The sequence below is a fragment of the Peromyscus maniculatus genome, chromosome 23, assembly GCF_049852395.1.
Source record: "Peromyscus maniculatus bairdii isolate BWxNUB_F1_BW_parent chromosome 23, HU_Pman_BW_mat_3.1, whole genome shotgun sequence".
Classification (NCBI taxonomy): domain Eukaryota; kingdom Metazoa; phylum Chordata; class Mammalia; order Rodentia; family Cricetidae; genus Peromyscus; species Peromyscus maniculatus.
The window spans coordinates 9,720,608-9,738,348 of record NC_134874.1 but is presented as its reverse complement, the minus strand read 5'-3'; the positions used below and the strand labels follow the sequence as shown (position 1 = coordinate 9,738,348).

Genomic DNA, 17,741 nt, shown 5'->3' with positions numbered 1-17,741 from the left:
GTCACACACAAAGTCCTGGGTTTGATCCCAGTATGGCAGCACAAACCAAGAGAACAACTGCCACCAGCCTGTCCTCCCTTCCGGAGAGGTGACAGAATACAATTCAGAGGTGAGCATGAAGAGGAAGCGGGACGGAGCTGAAAGAAATCCCATCCTGAAGGCAAACGTGGCTGGGAGACAAGGCTCCACGAAGCTGCTGAGATAAAATCTTGAGACTCATGTATGATGCTAGGGCAACCTGAAGCCAACCCACAGAACGCCGGGGCCTACTGTGAGGCTCCGTGACACAAGTGTGCATTAACAGGTGGCCTAAAACCCAAGTTTCAGTTACGGCTGACAACCGCCCACCCCTGCGAGCGAGCCTCGGACGTTGACCCGCCTTCGGGACGCTCTTCCGCATGGCTACCACATCCGGCTCCCACCGAGAGTGGCTGGGAAACTCTAGGCTGGAGGAAGAGCTTAACTAGTATTTGCCTCTGGCACACGGCCAGGAGCGGAGCACAGTAAGGAATGAGCGGATGGTGTGAAGCACATTTCCAGGTCCCCACCGGCTTCCGTGACGGCCAAGGGAAAGGCTCCCCTGCCCCAAGGCTGAGCACAGTGACAGGAAACCCCACTGGGACAGTCATCTGGGGGAATTCAGGCCTCCCGACTACCATGTCAGGTATATGAGCAACCACAAGGGCTCAATGGGGACCAGCGCCCCCCACGTGAGGCTCTACATACCCCTAGATGTTGGGATATGCACACAAGGCCTGCCGGTCCAATGTTGAAACAACCAAAAGTAAGTCCGGACACCCCACACTCCTGGAGACAACCTTGCACCTGGGCGCAGGAGCGACGTCACTTGTTGACTCAAGTCAGGAAGTGAACACAGCAGTCACCTCCTCGAGCGCACCCAACTGGACAGGCAAAGGTGTCCTGCACGACACACGGCACCTCCCACCGCTCTGAGAAGTCATTAAGTAACTACAACCTAGGATCAAGCGCCCAGCCCCTGCCCAGCAGGCTCAGGGCCCTGTAAGGTGCCAGGGCCTCGTCTGGCCTGCTCCACAGGACAGCTCCGTCCATCCGCTCCAGCGGGCGGTGAGGGAGCCAGAGACACTCGATGCCTGCCACAAGACACGGTCAAGGCCAAGGATCCCTGTGTGCCTGCCTTTCTCCTTCGTCATCTCACGTGGACCAGACTGGTTCTGGGTGTCTCTCTCCATCAGGCCTCACGCGGGGAAGAGTTCCGGCGGGCTCTCTCCATAGCAGTACTTGGCTATGGGGTCGCGGTAAGTGTTCTCATGCTGCACGCTCTGTTGGCGAAGGAAGACGGGACAATGAGAGAGAGGGTCAGCTCAAGGGACAGCCACGCACTCCCTGCCCATTCCGCCTCCGGCACGCCTTGGGGTTTCAAGGAACTTTCTGGAATAAAGGCACTGGGTTTGAGCTCTAGCACCTCATAAAAATGGGTGGAGCGGTGCCCATCGGTGATCCCGGCATTGGGGGAATAGAAACTCGGGGTCATTCTTAGCAGTACAGTGAACCTGAGACCAGCCTAGCCACAGGAGTCTCAAACATCAAAACAAGGGCAAGGTGAGATGGCTCAGGAGCTAACACAGACAGACAGCGCTGGCCTCCGGGCCTGAGGACCTCGGTTTGATCTCTGGGACCCACATGGGAGAACGAGAAGCAGACTCTACAGGCTGCCCTCTGACCCCCACGCACACGCGATGGTAACGCCCACACACGTGCGCAATATTAAGTATGAAAAGAACGCACAAAGCAATCTGAAACGGATGGACACGTGGTGGGATCGACACCTGACCCCGTGGTCGGAGAGATCCAGTCCCTGGTAAGGAGCTCTGCAAGGGACTCGGGAGGTGACGCCACTTCAAACGGCAGACATGCGCTAAGAGTCTGTGCGCGAGCCAAGCGCCCTCCCCAAGAGCCTCTCTGGCTGGGCTCAGCAAGTGAAGCTGAGCCCAGACAATCCCCCCCCCCCACACCATCGGGGGTAGACTTCCAGCAATTTCTTGTCGTATGAGCAGTTTGAGCTTTTGGCTGCTCTGGAGCTCATTAATTAGTCTCTACCAAAGCTATGCACCCTGTTAATCCCACTCAACAGACTCGAAGCCCAGGCTCTGGGCACTCGAACCAAGCGGCCACTGAGAATCGTCTCCGCTTGCACAATAGTCGGTACCTTCTGGCTCTGTTGGCTACAGGAAGCTGAGAGTATCAGTTCCCCTTTCCAGCGTTAGCCAGGAAGAGCAAGTGAATCTACTGAGTCCCCTCACGCTTCCCTTTACACCCATTTACCTGGGAAGCTCCCCACCAAGACCAGTGGAATTTCACATTCTCAGCGCTCCCTCTATCCTGACCTGGGATGGTCTCAACAGTGGACTAGAGATGGAAAAGGGAATTACCAGGCACAAACCCAAAGTTTACAGAGGGCCAGAGACGGACACAAGCCAGTTATCCCAGAGGAGTGTGCTTGTGCAAGAGACAGCTTACACAGAGCAGTGACAGGTGCCCAGCCACAAAGGCAGGGAACTGGGGCAGGCGAGATGGCTCAGCATGGAAAGGTGCTTGCCGCCAAGGCTGGTGACCTGAGATTGAGCCTCAGGACCCACATGGTGTATGGAGAGAACTGACCCTCACGAGCTGTCCCCTGACTTGTATGCATGTGCCTCCCCAAGCCCAAAACGAACGTAGAAGGGGAAATACCCAAAGGTGGGGACAGAGGCCTTCCGGGGCACTCCATGGGTGGCGGGTGCACGTCAAGAGAGCAGAGCACTCAAGGTGAGGTAGCGTGTGCTCACCGAGAGCCTTACAAACCTCAGACTGACCCATGTGCCTTTAAATCCCCACCGCCGCCGACCCTTGGGTTCCAGAATCAGTCCATGGCTCTGCCAAGGGACAAGGGACTGCCCTCTCAATGACCAGCTACTGGATCTAAATATCTCGCCTACCCACCCCCAAGCAGCAGAACGTGGTGTCGACGAAGCCCCTTTCCACCCTGGGTCTGTCCATAGTCATCGGCTAGTGTCCTCCAGCTCTGCCTCCCTCCCTCCCTCCCTCCCTCCCTCCCTCCCTCCCTCCCTCCCTCCCTCCCTCCCTCCCTCCCTCCCACCTCCCCTAGCGAGGGAGGGCCAGCACCGCTTCTGACCTGGGATGAAGTTCTGCACTTGGCCAAGCACAGTTCGAAGTGGTCTTCAACCGCCATGAAGAGGTTCTGGAAGGCCACAGCTGCCCGGTTGAGGAAGCGCTCCAGTAGAAGTTGCTGTGGAAACAAGGGGTATTCAGTCCTGGTAGTCACTGCAGGCCAAGCCAGCCCACCAGGAGGGACAGAGAGCGCCAGTCTCTCATTCACCAGACACCTGGTTAGCAATAGCATGGTCCTCTCTGCAAAGGGACCATGAGTCGGGGACCAGCTCGTCTCTCAGGAGAGGCCAGTGCACCCACAGAGCTCTTCTCAAGCACCCCAGGGGATGTCTAGCTCTCCCCCTCACCTTGCTGGGCTGCAGACAGCAGGAGACACAGTACTCATAGGCTTCGCAGCAGCCATTGGCCAGGCACCCTTCACAGGAGTACTGCTTGGCGCTGGGGACACCGACATCACAGCAGCCATTGGCCAGCAGGTCCTTCCTCTCGCAGACATAGCCTGCAAGTCAGAGACGCATCCTGAGCACCAGGGCTGGCTTCATCCAGGCAGACGATTACGGGGAAAGTCGGGCTCCTCCGTTATCACTAGATCCACCTTGTCACCACGCTCAACCACTTTCCAGTCTCCTGAGTAAGCTGTGAGCTCATCAGCACGCCAAGCCACGCCCGTGCTAACATAAGCGGGCAATCTTTCACCTGGGCCTCTCTTAAAAGGTCTAAGACGGGGCTGGAGACGATGGCTCCGAGGTGAAGAGCGCTGGCTGCTCTTCCAGAGGTCCTGAGTTCAAGTCCCAGCAACTACCTCTAGTGGGATCTGATGCCCTCTTCTGGCATAAAGGCGTACATGCATCTAGAGCACTCATATATGTAAAATAAATATTTTTTAAAAGTTTAAAACAGAAACAGCAAGGCACCCATTCATAAAAAAGCATGTGCTTTGCAGATTCAAAAAGCAAGCACACCGCTTTTGATGGCTTATGCATGCTCGCTGCTTCTGTGGCCATTTGAAGGGACAGTCCACCTTCCTAACTCTGCCTCCTGGAGTGTTTGTACACAAACATGGGGCAGGGGCACAGCCACCTCCCAGAATTAGGGATGAAGTTCTCAGATCCATGAGGAGAAGAAAAACTTAATTGGCTCCACAACTGAGAAACCCCATCACACAGATATGAATGTCCGGTGTCAGCCAGGCCTCCTTACTGAAACTGCTTTACTACCCAGAGCTTCTAGACAGACAGTTCCCTGCATCCTTTGGGAACAGGACAGAAAAATCTAAGTGTAAGTCATGAGAGCCATCACCCAACCCCAGACATGTTCCCAGTGGCCATTCGGGCCTGAAGGTATATCTGTACATATATACATATATATGCATATAAGTATATGCAAGGGCCCTCGGGTAGGTGTGTGGACTCTCAGGTATAGGCAAGTGCCCTCTGGTATGGGCAGGGGGCCTCTGATGTGTGTGTGTATGTGAAGGGCTTCAGGTATGTGCAGGGGCCCTCAGGTGTGAGCAGGGGCCCTCAGGTGTGAGCAGAGGCCTTCAGGTGCGTGCAAGGGCCCTCAGGTGTGTGTGTGTGGGGGCCCTTAGGTATTCATGTGGGTCCTCAGGCATGCATGCGGGCCCTCAGGTGTGCACAGGGGCCCTCTGGTGTGTGTGTGGGGGCCCCCGGGGTGTGTGCAGGGGCCCGCAGGTGCTCAGCAGCTGTTCCGAGCACTAGCCCGTGTGAGCGCCCCAGCTCTGTCCTCAGAGAACGAGGCTGGCGGAGGATAACTTGTTTTCGGAACTGCTCTGGAAAACAAGGTCAGTGCAGGAGCGGCTGGCGCTGGCAGAACACTGACACCAGAGGGGACACCAGAGGGCTCTCGCTCAACACTTGGGGACCAGGAGAGAGCCATTCCCACCACCTGGGAGCTGGCGGTTTCTGTTGTGTTTCTGCGACTGCGTCTCCTGAGTGAAGAGACAAGCACTCTCTGATGTCCTAGTCAACGCTTCCTTCCCAGCTGCCCCCACTCACGCTGTTGACAAGGATTCTAAACGGAATTCCCAGGGAGTCAGCACGCTCCCCAGGATCCCATCCCCGATGACAATAATAAAGCAACTCTCTGCATCACGGAGATTCTTCCCACTGCCACTCCCAGCACTCGGCCTTGAACTCCGGTGCTCACCTCCCGATGATCAGGTCTAACTTCTGAGGAGAAGCAAGCTCACCCAGGCCTCTCACTGTGTATCAGAAATCATGAAAAAGTTACCTTTCCCTTTTCATAGAGTTACTTTGATTTTTAATCGTGTGTGTGTGTGTGTGTGTGTGTGTGTGTGCCAGCGCGCGCGTGCGCGTGCCCGCAGAGGCCAGCAGAGGGCGTTGGATCCCTGGGAGCCCGAGTCACAGGCAGTCAGTCTTCCATGGATGCTCGGAATCAAATCCAGGCCCCAGTCAGAGCTCTTGACCACTGACCCACCTCTCCAGCCCCTTCTTTATTTTTAGTTGAAAACAAAAAACAAAAATACCTACAAGATCCATATGAGGCATTGTGATATTTCAACACACATATGCACAGTGTGGTGCTGATCAGATCTGCAGATTTCCATCAAGTCCTGTGAGGCCAGGGCCAGCGAATGTGTTGGTCTTGACTGGGAAATTAGCATCCAGCTTCTGAAAAGTTGGTGATTCTAACTGGCTATCTTGTTTAACAGCGCTGTTACCCTGGCAACATGGTGGCATCTCGTTGCTAACCAGCATCAACGGCTGTGAGTTTTCTTTATTAAACCATGTTCCCCATATTTACAAAGGCAAAATAAAACCTGCGGCCCCTGTGGGATTTTTTTATGGGTTGGGAATCTGAGTGCTGAATTTTTTTTTTTTCTTTTTTAAACTAAAGGAATCTGTGAGTCTTTGTCTGATCTAAATTAACCAGAAGAAAATTACTGTTTTTGTGGCTACAGTAAAAGAAAATGACAATCTGCCACCTGATACTAAAATTTCCTGTTTTCTGAGTCTATAGAAACAAGCCCTGGCCTCCAAGCCAGGCCCCACCCGTTATCTGACAGCTCCCTGCATCTTCTTGGTGAAGTAACAGACCCGTGCTCCATTTCTCTTTTCTTACAAGGATACTTACAGGCCAGTAAGATGCTTCACCAGTAAAAGGGCCTGTGTTAATCCCTGGGATCCACATTGTGAAGGGGGAAAACAATCCTACCAATTAGCCTATGACCACGATATACACCATGTGGTACGCATGCACGCACGCACGCACGCACGCACGCACGCACGCACGCTCGCTCGCACGTACGCTGGCGCGCGCACGCACTAAAAAACAAACACAAGATGAGGAAGCCCTGTGCCTGTGCCTGGTAGGAAGTGGCCTGGGACTGAGGCCAGTGCTGGAGCTGTAGGCAGAGGGGACCTGCTAGGGGTCTGGTTCCTCAACCAAGCTTCCCAGACGCTGCAGGGAGCCTGGGATAGCGAGAAAGGTACGGAAGACAGACATGGGCGCCCCTGGAGAGGAGCAAGGAGGGCAAAGGCATTCATCGTGAGGGAAGGCCAGCCAGAGTCCCAGGGCCTTGAGTGTAGGGGAGAGAGGCCGTACCCAGCTCGTCCGTGATGAGGTGTTTCCCTTGAACAGAGTTCCGGCACTGGTTGCTGGGCCGGCTGCTGTTGCCCAGGTTAAACTGGACCTTCCACGGAATGGGCTGTTCGCGGTCTTGAACCTGGAGCAGGTTCCGATCTCTCACCGCCCTCTCTTCCTGCAATGAGACCATGGGTGAGAGGAAGGTTAAAAGTGTTTTTCTAAGCTGTAAGGGAAAGAATAGAGAAGGAGAGTTAAAATGGGCCAGAAGGAAACATCAAGAATGAGTTAGGGAGTTGGGGATTTGGCTCAGTGGTAGAGTACTTGCCTAGCAAGCCCAAGGCCCTGGGTTCGGTCCTCAGCTTCAGAAAAAAAAAAAAAAAAAAAAAAAAAATGAGAGTAGAAAAACATCAAGAATGAGAAAATAAATCACCAGGAAAATAAAGAATAGAGAATATAAAAGAAGAATAAAGAAAAGGTCTGAAGGAAACCATCAAAAAAAAAAAAGTGTTTTCCCTGCGATCTCACTTGCCCTGCAGGGGTCTACACCTCCAGCTCCCCCCTTTGCGCGTGCGCGCACACACACACACACACACACACACACACACACACACACACACACACACACACACACACCTCCAGCACAGGCACCGTCTGAGCAGAGCCACAAAACAAGCCAGCTGGAAAATGTGGCAAGTTCAAGTTATCCTCCCCAGTGGCTGCGCTGCCCAGAAGTGAACAAAAGAGTCTACGGAATTCTAGAAGGAAACTTCTCTCTCTGCAGGCCATTTAAGTTTTTCAATACTAGAATGCACACACCACGGGATAGAACACACGGCCCGGACACTTTCAGAACCAGGAGGAAACTATGTTAGACTGGTCATCTTACCCTGCCGCCTGATTCCTCCAGACCACGAGGGCTCGGCCGGGACAAGAACTCACGTAGACAACCTGAGTCGGGGGAAATGACTTTAAGGTCTCCCTTTGTGTGGAAACACAGAGAGGTCATCCTTACAGCTGCTTCTAGATGTCATTCTGGCTACACAGCCTTTTGCCTAGCAAACCAAGAGAGGAGTGGCCTTGGAGTAAGAGCCTGGATCTTTCTCTTAGGAGCCACACCATTAAACTAGGAGGATTGAGCCCAGCTGCTGGCTATAAGCCAAGCACAGGGCAGCCAGCCACCTTTGGAACTGCCTAGTCATGAAATGTGTAACAAAACACCTACAAAAGACCCCCTCCCGGCCGGACGGTGGTGGCGCGCGCCTTTAATCCCAGCACTCAGGAGGCAGAGGCAGGCAGATCTCTCTGAGTTGGAGGCCAGCCTAGTCTACAGAGTGAGTTCCAGGAAAAGGCGCAAAGTTACACAGAGGAACCCCGTCTCAGGAAAAAAAAAAAACAAAAAAAAACCAACTTTCCCATGGGCCTGTTTTGGGTTTTAAGGCAGAGCTTCTCATCCTATAGTTCAGGCTCACCTGGAACTCATAACAATCCTCCTGCCTCAGCTCCACGTGCTGGGATGACAGGATTATGGTGTGCACCACCATGCCTGCTGTCTCGATGGCTTGAGTGTCTGGACATCAGGGTTGTTTGTAACTAAGGAGACCCCTGCGCATCTGGTGCCATCACAGCCAGTTCAGAAAACCAGAACGGATCTTTGTAATTACCGTGGGAGAGCAACCTGGGAAGTCGGCGATGTTGGAGACGCGCACGTCCACCCACATCTTGCTCTAGGGAACTCCCTAGTGAGTGCCGTCCTACAGAAACCACAGGCAGAGGTTTCCCACAACCCCGCTTCAATCGTGGGACAGCAAAACAAATAAACTAGCAAAACCAGAAACCCGACAACACAGGAATGTCTGACTGGACACTGGCGTGGACACAGTATTGTCAAACCGAGGTTTGATACCGCACCAGGCCCTTCCTACACTTCCTCTACCTGGGACCCCTGTGAGCTCTAGAAATGTTTACATGACCCTGGGTATTCAGGTAAATAAAATAGGTATGTACGGGCTAGAGAGAGGGCTCATCATTTAAGAGCACTGGCTGTTCTTCCAGAGGACCCAAGTTTGGTTCCCAGAACCAGCACTGAGTGGCTCACAACTGTCTATAACTTCGGCTCCAGGACCCTCTGACACACAGACACATGCACAACTTACAATTTAAAATGTCGTTTTAAATTTATCTTTAATCCATCCTTGGAATAATCTTATTTTTCATCGTAAATGAAAATATGCTGGTTGTTAACTGTAGGAGAAACTAAATGAGAAATAATACCATCCTTGTACGTTTCCTGTTAAGCTGTCACTATTCCAAAAGGAAAGGGTCACTTAAAAAACAATGCTTATCAACATGAAATTAAGAAATTACCTAAATCCCAACACTTCAAGTATATTTGCTTTTTCTGTTGTTGTTGTTTAGTTTGATTGGTTTTTTGGTTTTTGGTTGTTTGTTTTGGTCTTTCAAGACAGGGTTTCTTTGTGTAGCCCTGGCTGTCCCAGAACTCACTCTGTAGACCAGGCTGGCCTCGAATTCACCGAGATCCGCCTGCCTCTGCCTCCTGAGTGCTGGGATTAAAGGCATGTGCCACTACCGCCAGGCAGGTACATTTGGTTTTTCATGTTCACCTCTGACCTCTGACCCAGTTTACACTGGCATCACTGTCAGCTGTTCTGGATGCTAATTGGATGGTTAAAACATTTCCAAGGACCACATCATCTAGATAATCAAATCTTCATGGATGCCTAATAATCCATCATGTTGGTGCGCCATCATTCAGTAGATACAGACTCCACAGACCAGCGACAACCCTGGTTTCTGCTCTCAGGAAGACACTGCAGTTCAATGGGGGAGCCCTGAGAAAGCTCTGTGAATCACTTGCAGGGATGTGTGCTAGACAGTGCCATGTAACCTCCCCAAAGTTTGATCCACCACCTGCAAAGCACGGGCATTTAAACAGACGGACTCTCTCCTACCACAATCAGGACTGGATCCTCCTCCTTCAGTCTGCTCGGTGTACAACAGTCCCTCGAGATGGCTTCCCTGTGTCCTGCCTCCTTTTTGTTCTTTTAAAAGATGTGGCTAGCGGGCACAGGACAGGTAACAACTCAGTAGCTGTAGTCCTCGGTTACAGAGAGAGAGAGGGGCAGAAACCCTGGGAGACAGGGACGCCCTTAGGTGCACCCTGTCTCTCGGAAGCAGACCCTCAGCTGACGACCGGAACAGAGCATCCCAGAAGACTCTCTGCCATAGGACTCCATGTCCCGTGGTCCCCCAGCACCTGAACTTGTCAAACACGGTCATTCAAAACCTCTGCCCAGAGGACTATGTGGGTGAGGAGTCGGCTATGATCCACTTTTGAGGTCCGGTGGTAGAGAGAGCATGTGGAAGGGACAGAAGAGCAATTCTATCCAGCGGGGGACTGAGCTTCCCAACAGTGTTCCCACTGCCCTTCTGGGCTGGCTCATCTTCAAGCCTCTCACCAGTATGTGGATTTTTTTTTTTCATTCAAAGCTGCGCGTGGTGGCGCACACCTTTAATCTAGTGCTCAGGAGGCAGAGGCAGGTAAATCTCTGCCAGTTCAAAGCCAACTTGGTCTACAAAGAGACAGCGCAGGACAGCAGGGCTACATAGAGAGACCCTGTCTCAGGCAACGGCAATAAGAAACATTCACTCAGAGGGGATTTTTACCAAGTGCCACAGACACTTCCGTCAGGGGCTTCAGGGAGCTGTTGACAAAGGCTCTGCTTGTGAATCAGAGCCCCCGACCCCCTAGAGAGGTCAGGGGTCCACACATGCACTGCGGAGGAAAGAGGGGACCACACGTGGGCAGACGCACGAGAGAACGTTCTTTGTAAGCGGTGGAGCCTGCAGTTAACGCACAGGACTTCTCAGACTTTTTAAAGCCTAAGTAGGAAGCATGCCGTGTAGGTTTTGGGGGTAATTATAACGGTCAAACGAAGGACATGTTCCACAGACGTGGCACAGCACCGCCCTACACGGCATAGTTGACCTTAAGGGATCCGCGTAGGAGTCGCAACAATGGAGGAGATATGGCCGGAGGGCAGTGCCCGCATCTGAAGTTTGAGAATTTTTTTTTCAGTTTTTTTCAGTTTGCAACCTGACAGTAGGGAATTACGGTTGTAAAGAATCATAAAGAACTTTAAAAAAAAATTTTGTTTTTTATTATTTGTGTGTGGGGGATGGGACACGGTGTACATGGTAGCTAGAAGAGAGTGTTGAATCCCACAGAACAGGAGTTAGCTGGGAACAGAACCCAGGTCCCCTGCAAGAGCAGCAAGCACTCTTAACCACGGAGCCGTCTTTCCAGCCCCGAGAGAGGTTTTAAAGATGGGGGAAGACTTGTATGTTAAGTGAGGAGACAGCACACCTCAAGAGAGAGAAGCTAAAACATTCGGATAAAAGGACAGGAAGAAACGACGCCTGTATGTCGCAGTGGCCCTTCTGCCAGTCACCCCTCCTACGCCCGCGCCGAGCTCTGCAAAGTCTGCAGAGAACAAGTCTTCGCGGTTAACCAGTTTAAAGGGGGCGAGGTAGCTCTCTTTACTCACCCACGCTTTATATAATGCCCATGTGGTGGTCTGAATGAGAACGGCCCCCCAGAGGCTCATATATTTGAACGCTTGGTCTGCAGTTGGTGGAACTGTTTGGGAAGGATTAGGAGGTGTGGCCTTGTTGGAGGAGAGGTGTCACTGGGGGTGGGGCTCCGAGGTTTCAAAAGCCCATTAGCTCTCCGCCTTGTGGTGGTAGATCAAGATGTGAGCTCTCAGCTACCGCTCCAGCACCCTGCCTGCCTGCCTGCCTGCCTGCCTGCCGCCATGCTCCCTACTGTGACGGTCATGGACTCTAACCCTCTGAAACTGCAGGCCCCAAACAAACTCTTTAATACGTTGCCTTGGTCGTGGTGTATAATCGCAGCAATAAAAGAGTACCACAGGCCACATAAGTGGACGTCAAACATAGTGCCACAAACTACGTGTAAGTGGGCGCCAATCCACATAGTAATGTGGACAACATAAGCGGGCGCCAATCCACGTAGTAATGTAGACAATGTAAGTGGGCGCCAATCCACATAGGTAATTCCTTCCCAGCAGAGAGCCCAGCCCTATAAAGGGCTGTGCCACCTAAGTCCAAGGAGAAACTTAGCTCTCACCTCAGGGCAGATGCCCCCAGAGCTGCCCAACCCTGTGCTCGTGTACCATACATCCTAAATTTCTGTTTGAAGTCATCTGCCTACCCTCCCTCCCACTCCCACAGCAGATGGCAGGCACCCAGGGAGTAGACTTCAGTGCCCGCTCTATCTCCGCCCCTGTGCACAGTGCCGTGCCCAGGTCACCCGGCGCCACTCACCATCCCCAACCCTCTCCCCCTGATGGCATCCTCTCCTGCACTCCGATCTCTATTTAAATTATCCCCTAAAGCATTAATTAGGAAGAAAACCAAAGAAAAGAGGCATCCAAGGATCCAAGGCAACTGGGTTAGCAGCTGTCTGGGCCAAGACCGCTCGCTACACAAGCTTGAGACGTCTCACGGACGCAGAGCTGAAGAGCCCGGGGGACTTCTGTGTGCCTCAAGCCTGCTCTCCACCGGTGACAAACATCACCTGGGTGTGTTTCTCTCTCCCACCTCCACCTTGTAGAAGAGAGGTGGAGCCCAGGCGGGGTGAGACAAGCTGGGCACCCAGCTGCAGGGCGGCAGTCAGCCAAGCCAGAAATCATGTTCAGGACAGGACTGACCCACGAAGGCACAGCAGGCACTGGGGACCTGTGTGAGAACAGTCCAAACCACTGAGGACCCACAGTGTGAGTTCGTGTCTACTGATGGAAAGCTAAAACAGAATTCTGAAAAATACTTCTTTTAAACCAAGTATTTACTCATTAATAAGTGGTAAAATGAACTCACATTAGCAACTGTTTTTTCTTTTTCATTTTGTTTCCTGGTTAAAGATGTTTTCCAAAAAATATCATAAACTGGGTGCAGTGGTGGCGCACACCTTTGATGCAGCACTTGGGAGGCAGAGGCAGGCGGATCTCTGTGAGTTTGAGGCCAGCCTGGTCTACAGAGTGAGTTCCAGGGCAGCCAGGGCTACATAGTGAGATGACACCCCCTCCCCAACACACACACACACACACACACACACACACACACACACACACACACACACACACACACACACTGACAGGCCAGAGAGCGGCTACTGGCCAGTAATGTGGAGTCTATGTCTCATGAGTCTGTGTGCAGAGGAGAGGGAAGAGAGGCTGTGACAATTCTGCGTACAACCATGGTTGATACTGTACCATACCCGACACCAAGTTCTATACCAAAACTTGACAAATGTCCTTCTTGTAAGTTTATTACAGTGTGACCACTGGAAAGCAGGCACGGTGATCCTCAAAAAGCCGGACAGAACACTCAGCAGTTCATTCCCAGGCCTGTGCTAGTGAGCTATGGAAACACGTCCCCACAAAAACTCATAAAGTGGGTGTTCTTTGCCAAAAGATGGAACCCCAGTGCCCATCAGTGGTGAGTGGACAGATATGACAACTATTTACGGGGGAACACTGGGTCATGAGATAACATGGGTGAGTCTAAAAACATCACAGCACTCCCAAAAGATCACGTGTTATACGATTCCATTTATGTGAAATACCCAGGGCGGGGACAGGAGAGCTGGCTCAGGGGTAAAAGCGCTGGCCACACCAGCCTGATGACCAGCGTTTGATTCCCAGACCCAGTGGGCCACTGCGATGGCTTAGCGAGTGAAGGAGCTTGCCTCCAAGCCTGACAACCCGAGTTCAAATCCTGGGGACTCACATGATGAGAAGGAAGAACTGACTCCCCAAAGCTGTCCTGAGTGCCACATGAGCAATGTGGCTTATGCACACTCCTAAAACCTTTCCCCAACACCACATGAACACACACTCACACAAAATCAATAAAAATGCAAAAAAAAATTATTTTTTAACAGGAAGTAGGTTAGAGATTGTTTAGGGTCCAGAAGGAGGGGCAAGTCAATGATAGCACCCCAAATGGTGACTGTGGTAGCGGCTACCAAACTGTGACCTTACTAAAACCACTGGGGCTGCACACTCAGGGGAACAGCCACTTCGGAAGGTAAACTGTGTCTCAGCGGGCACACTGGGACTCTGAGCTCAGCCTATAGGACCTCCATGTACTGTCTGTCACTCGTGTCCTGCTCTGTGAACAGATCTTCACAGGGCTGCCAAATGTCGACACATTTCTGTCATCTTATAAAAGCCCCAGACTCCAATTCGTTCACCTCATAGCTAATGGAAGTCAAAAAGCCCTGGGGGAGGAGACAGTTTCCAAAAATCTGATTCTTCACTTGGAAGCTTGCGTTTTATCTCTGGCAGTGGAGAACGTCAGACCACCCCTGTGAGGGAGCAGGCTCTCTCCACTCAAGCCCAAGTCTGAGATGAACGAGCCATTTGCTGGTAACTCCTTCTCCTGGATGAGACTGGAGGCAGGGGCCAGTTTAGCTTGTAACTCAAGACTTCAATCCGCAGAAGGCAGCAGAGGCTACCCACCCCTGTTCCTGCCTCAGCACAGGGCAGACAGGAGCTTAAAATTAGTCATTTTCCCAACATCCTTCTCAGCGGACCAACTTCTGGACCTGCCCAAGCAGTAGGAGAGAATGTGCTCTAGGGCAGTGGTTCTCGACCTTCCTAAGGCTGCTGCGACCCTTCAATACAGTTCCTCATGTTGTGGTGACCCCCCCCCCCCCGAACCATAAAATTCCTTTCGTTGCTACTTCGTAACTGTAATTTTGCTGCTGTTATGATGGTATTGTAAATGTCTGTGTTTTCTGATGGTCTGAGATGACGCCTGTGAAGGGGTCATTAGACTCCCGAGGGGGTCGCGACCCACAGGTTGAGAACTACTGGTCTGGGGCCAATGCTGTGGCTCCTGTCCTCGGGTGCTGAGAACCACGATCTGCCGTTCCCACTCAGACTCTCAGAGCACTCTCCCCCACGCTTGGTTACCGCTGAGGTAAGTGTCACCACCGCTCAACATGGCCAACATGGCTTAAGGGTGATTTTGAACCCCATTCAGACCTCACAGACTTCTTGAAAGGGGGGACTCTCCTGGGGTGTGCCGACCATATTCTAGAAGCTGATCGGCTAGGCTACTCTGAAAAGTAAAGCCCCGGGAGCTTAACACAATACAAATTTCATGCTTGTGCGGCCAGTATCCGACAGCGAGCTGAGACTACAGGGCGGGAACTATATACACCCCAAGGCCAGAATCCAAGCAGAGGGAGGGACGGAGGTGAAGCCATCTCCACAGGGGCTATGCTTATCCTGGCCCTCCGAAGCCAGTCAGTGAGGGACCAGAATGGGTGAGCACAGGAGAGTGCTCCAAGAGCCGCACAGGAGAGTGCTCCAAGAGCCGCACAGGAGAGTGCTCCAACCTCACAGGAGAGTGCTCCAAGAGCCGCACAGGAGAGTGCTCCAAGAGCCGCACAGGAGAGTGCTCCAAGGGCCGCACAGGAGAGTGCTCCAAGGGCCGCACAGGAGAGTGCTCCAAGTTCCCCACAGGAGAGTTCTCCAAGGGCCGCACAGGAGAGTGCTCCAAGGGCCGCACAGGAGAGTGCTCCAAGAACACAGGAGAGTGCTCCAAGAACACAGGAGAGTGCTCCAACCTCACAGGAGAGTGCTCCAAGAACTACACAGGAGAGTGCTCCAAGGGCCTCACAGGAGAGTGCTCCAAGAGCCCCACAGGAGAGTGCTCCAAGGGCCGCACAGGAGAGTGCTCCAAGAACCTCACAGGAGAGTGCTCCAAGAACCTCACAGGAGAGTGCTCCAAGAACCTCACAGGAGAGTGCTCCAAGGGCCGCACAGGAGAGTGCTCCAAGGGCCGCACAGGAGAGTGCTCCAACCTCACAGGAAAGTGCTCCAAGAGCCAGAATTGAAGGCAGAGGCTGGCGGCGCAGGGCTGGCCGGGGATGCAGAAGTGTGCTTTCCACTTCACAACCTGACAGTACACCCTACCAGCCACTTTTAAGACCTGTATTTCACAGGTGACCGCATGTGACAGAGTCCCAGGGCCAACTGAGTTGTGTGCAGCTACCCTGCTGTGAACTGAGTACCTATCCCCATGCTGGAATCAACGCTAAACCCTTCACTCCCAAGGTGACATTAGTAGACAGTGACATCCACAGATTGGAGTGTCTCCTAGGTAACCACAATTCTGTGAGGTCATGGGGTGGGGTCCCCAGGGATGGGTGGACTGGTACACTTGAAAGCGGCTGAAGGGACCAGCGTGCATGCTGCACTAGGGAAGAATAAAGTCGGCCAGGGGGCGCCCACCACATGCAGAATCTGTCAGCATCCGAGCCTGGGACCTCCCAGCTCCCAGGATGCATGTGTGTCGTTTAGGCCACCAGAGTTCCCGTGGTGTTTCAGTAGCCCACACTAAGAACAGAGATTCATCCCACCCCCACAGGGCTTGAGTCCCACATAGGTTCTGCATATCTCCAGAGACTTTTAGTCATCCACTAGCCAAAGGCCCCATCATGACACCAGGCCAGCAAAAGGTCAGCAGTGATTATCAGAGGAAACAGATCTGGGGGGGGGGGGGAGCAGATTCCAGCTCTCTAGGAATTCTCACCTGGGATAAAAGTGAAAAGAGAAGGTTGAGAAGAAAGAAAAAAAAATCCACCCAATCAAGGTGTGCACCAAAGGGGGCACCTCCAGGAGCCTGCTGGGTCACCCAGGGGGACACAGCACAGAGCCCTCGGCCACTTCCTGGCCTAGACATCTCTACCTCCTGCCCACCTGTCCATCAAGAGGCCTGGATGCAGAGCAGGGAGAATGCCAGAGGACAAACGCCGCCCGGCACAGGTCCGAGTCACTGCCGGGGGGTGGGGGGGTGGGGGTGGGAGCTGTTGTACAAAGATCTGGAGTGGGATGTTCCCCTTTCTGACCCTCCACACAGCCTTCCATGCACAGGAGATGAGGAGGGAAGAGTCAGAGGACAGGAGAGAGGAGGCCCAGATAATCAGAGGGAGGTGAACCAGAGGTGGAGGATCAGAGCACAGATTGAAGGAGGAGGGGTGGAGGGAGGACCAAAGGGAGTACTGGAGGATCCAAGGACTGAAAGGAAGAGAATCAGAGGCTTGCAGGGAGGACAGAATGGATGCACATCATAGGTAGAAGGGCCACAAGGTGGAGGACTGTAGGGAGCCCCAGAGGAGCAAGAGAGGACAGAGGATCGATCGAGGGTCGGAGGGAGGAAGTGTGAGGACTGAGGATCAAGGAAGGAGGGTTAGAGAAAGACGGAGCGTGGAAGAGAAGAGGGTGGGAGGAGGGCAGAGGAGGACGGAGGAGGGCAGAGAATCAGGGGAAGGAGGGGGTGGAGGACGGAGGGCGGGAGGGGGCTGAAGGAGGGGAGAGGAAGACAGAGGATCGGAGGGAGCAGGGCTGGAGGAGGACTAAAGATCAGAGGGAGGAGGGCCGATGGGGGGTGGGAGGAAGGAGAGCTGGGGGATAGGAGAGAGGAGGACCACAGGAGGATGGAAGATAAGGAGGAGGAGATCTGGGGGAGGAAGATCGAGGATCTGGGGGAGGAGCTGGCTGGAGAAGGAAGAAGGATCGGAGGGACAGAGGTCCCGAGCGCAGTCGCTTACCTGCTTGAAGGTGCTGCTGAGGAAGTAAACCAGCGAGAGCCCGAAAACCAGGGCGAGCACCCAGCGCTTGCGCAGCAGCCGGCGCCACAGCAGCGCCGCAAGGTTCAGCATCCCGGCGCGGCGCAGGCGCAGAGACGACCCCGCGGCATGACCCCCAAGTTCGCTCCTAACACTGCCCGGCCTCCCCGCGGCAGCCGCGCCAGCCACGTGACCCGCCGCACGCTCCGCCCCGCCCAGTGACGACGACGCCAAGCCCCGCCTCCGCGCTTCCTTGCCATTGGTCCCTGCGGAGCCCCGGCCTTCCATTGGCTGAATCCGGAGGCAGGGGGGCGGACCGTCGCCGGCCAGAGGCAGACGTTGC

The 17,741-nt window shown here is 53.4% G+C and overlaps 1 protein-coding gene across 1 annotated transcript; it reads right to left on the bottom strand.

Annotated features, from left to right (window-relative positions):
- Positions 1–399: 399 nt before the first annotated feature.
- Positions 400–17,592, bottom strand: Spring1 (SREBF pathway regulator in golgi 1). The gene is made up of 5 exons (XM_006970802.4): positions 17,381–17,592; positions 6,736–6,892; positions 3,498–3,649; positions 3,155–3,268; positions 400–1,301 (listed from the first exon to the last, which is right to left on the bottom strand). The coding sequence occupies exons 1-5, from the start codon at positions 17,489–17,491 to the stop codon at positions 1,218–1,220; spliced, it is 618 nt and encodes a 205-aa protein (XP_006970864.1). The 5' UTR covers positions 17,492–17,592; the 3' UTR covers positions 400–1,217.
- Positions 17,593–17,741: the final 149 nt, after the last annotated feature.

What these genes read in the sequence shown, in the direction of transcription:
- Spring1 (XM_006970802.4), bottom strand. Translation starts at nt 17,491, where the DNA reads ATGCTGAACCTTGCGGCGCTGCTGTGGCGCCGGCTGCTGCGCAAGCGC. An exon ending in CCTCATCACGGACGAGCTGG is followed by an intron (nt 3,650 to 6,735) that starts GTACGGCCTCTC and finishes TCTGACTTGCAG; the next exon opens with GCTATGTCTGCGAGAGGAAG. An exon ending in AGTGCAGAACTTCATCCCAG is followed by an intron (nt 1,302 to 3,154) that starts GTCAGAAGCGGT and finishes CTTCGCCAACAG; the next exon opens with AGCGTGCAGCATGAGAACAC.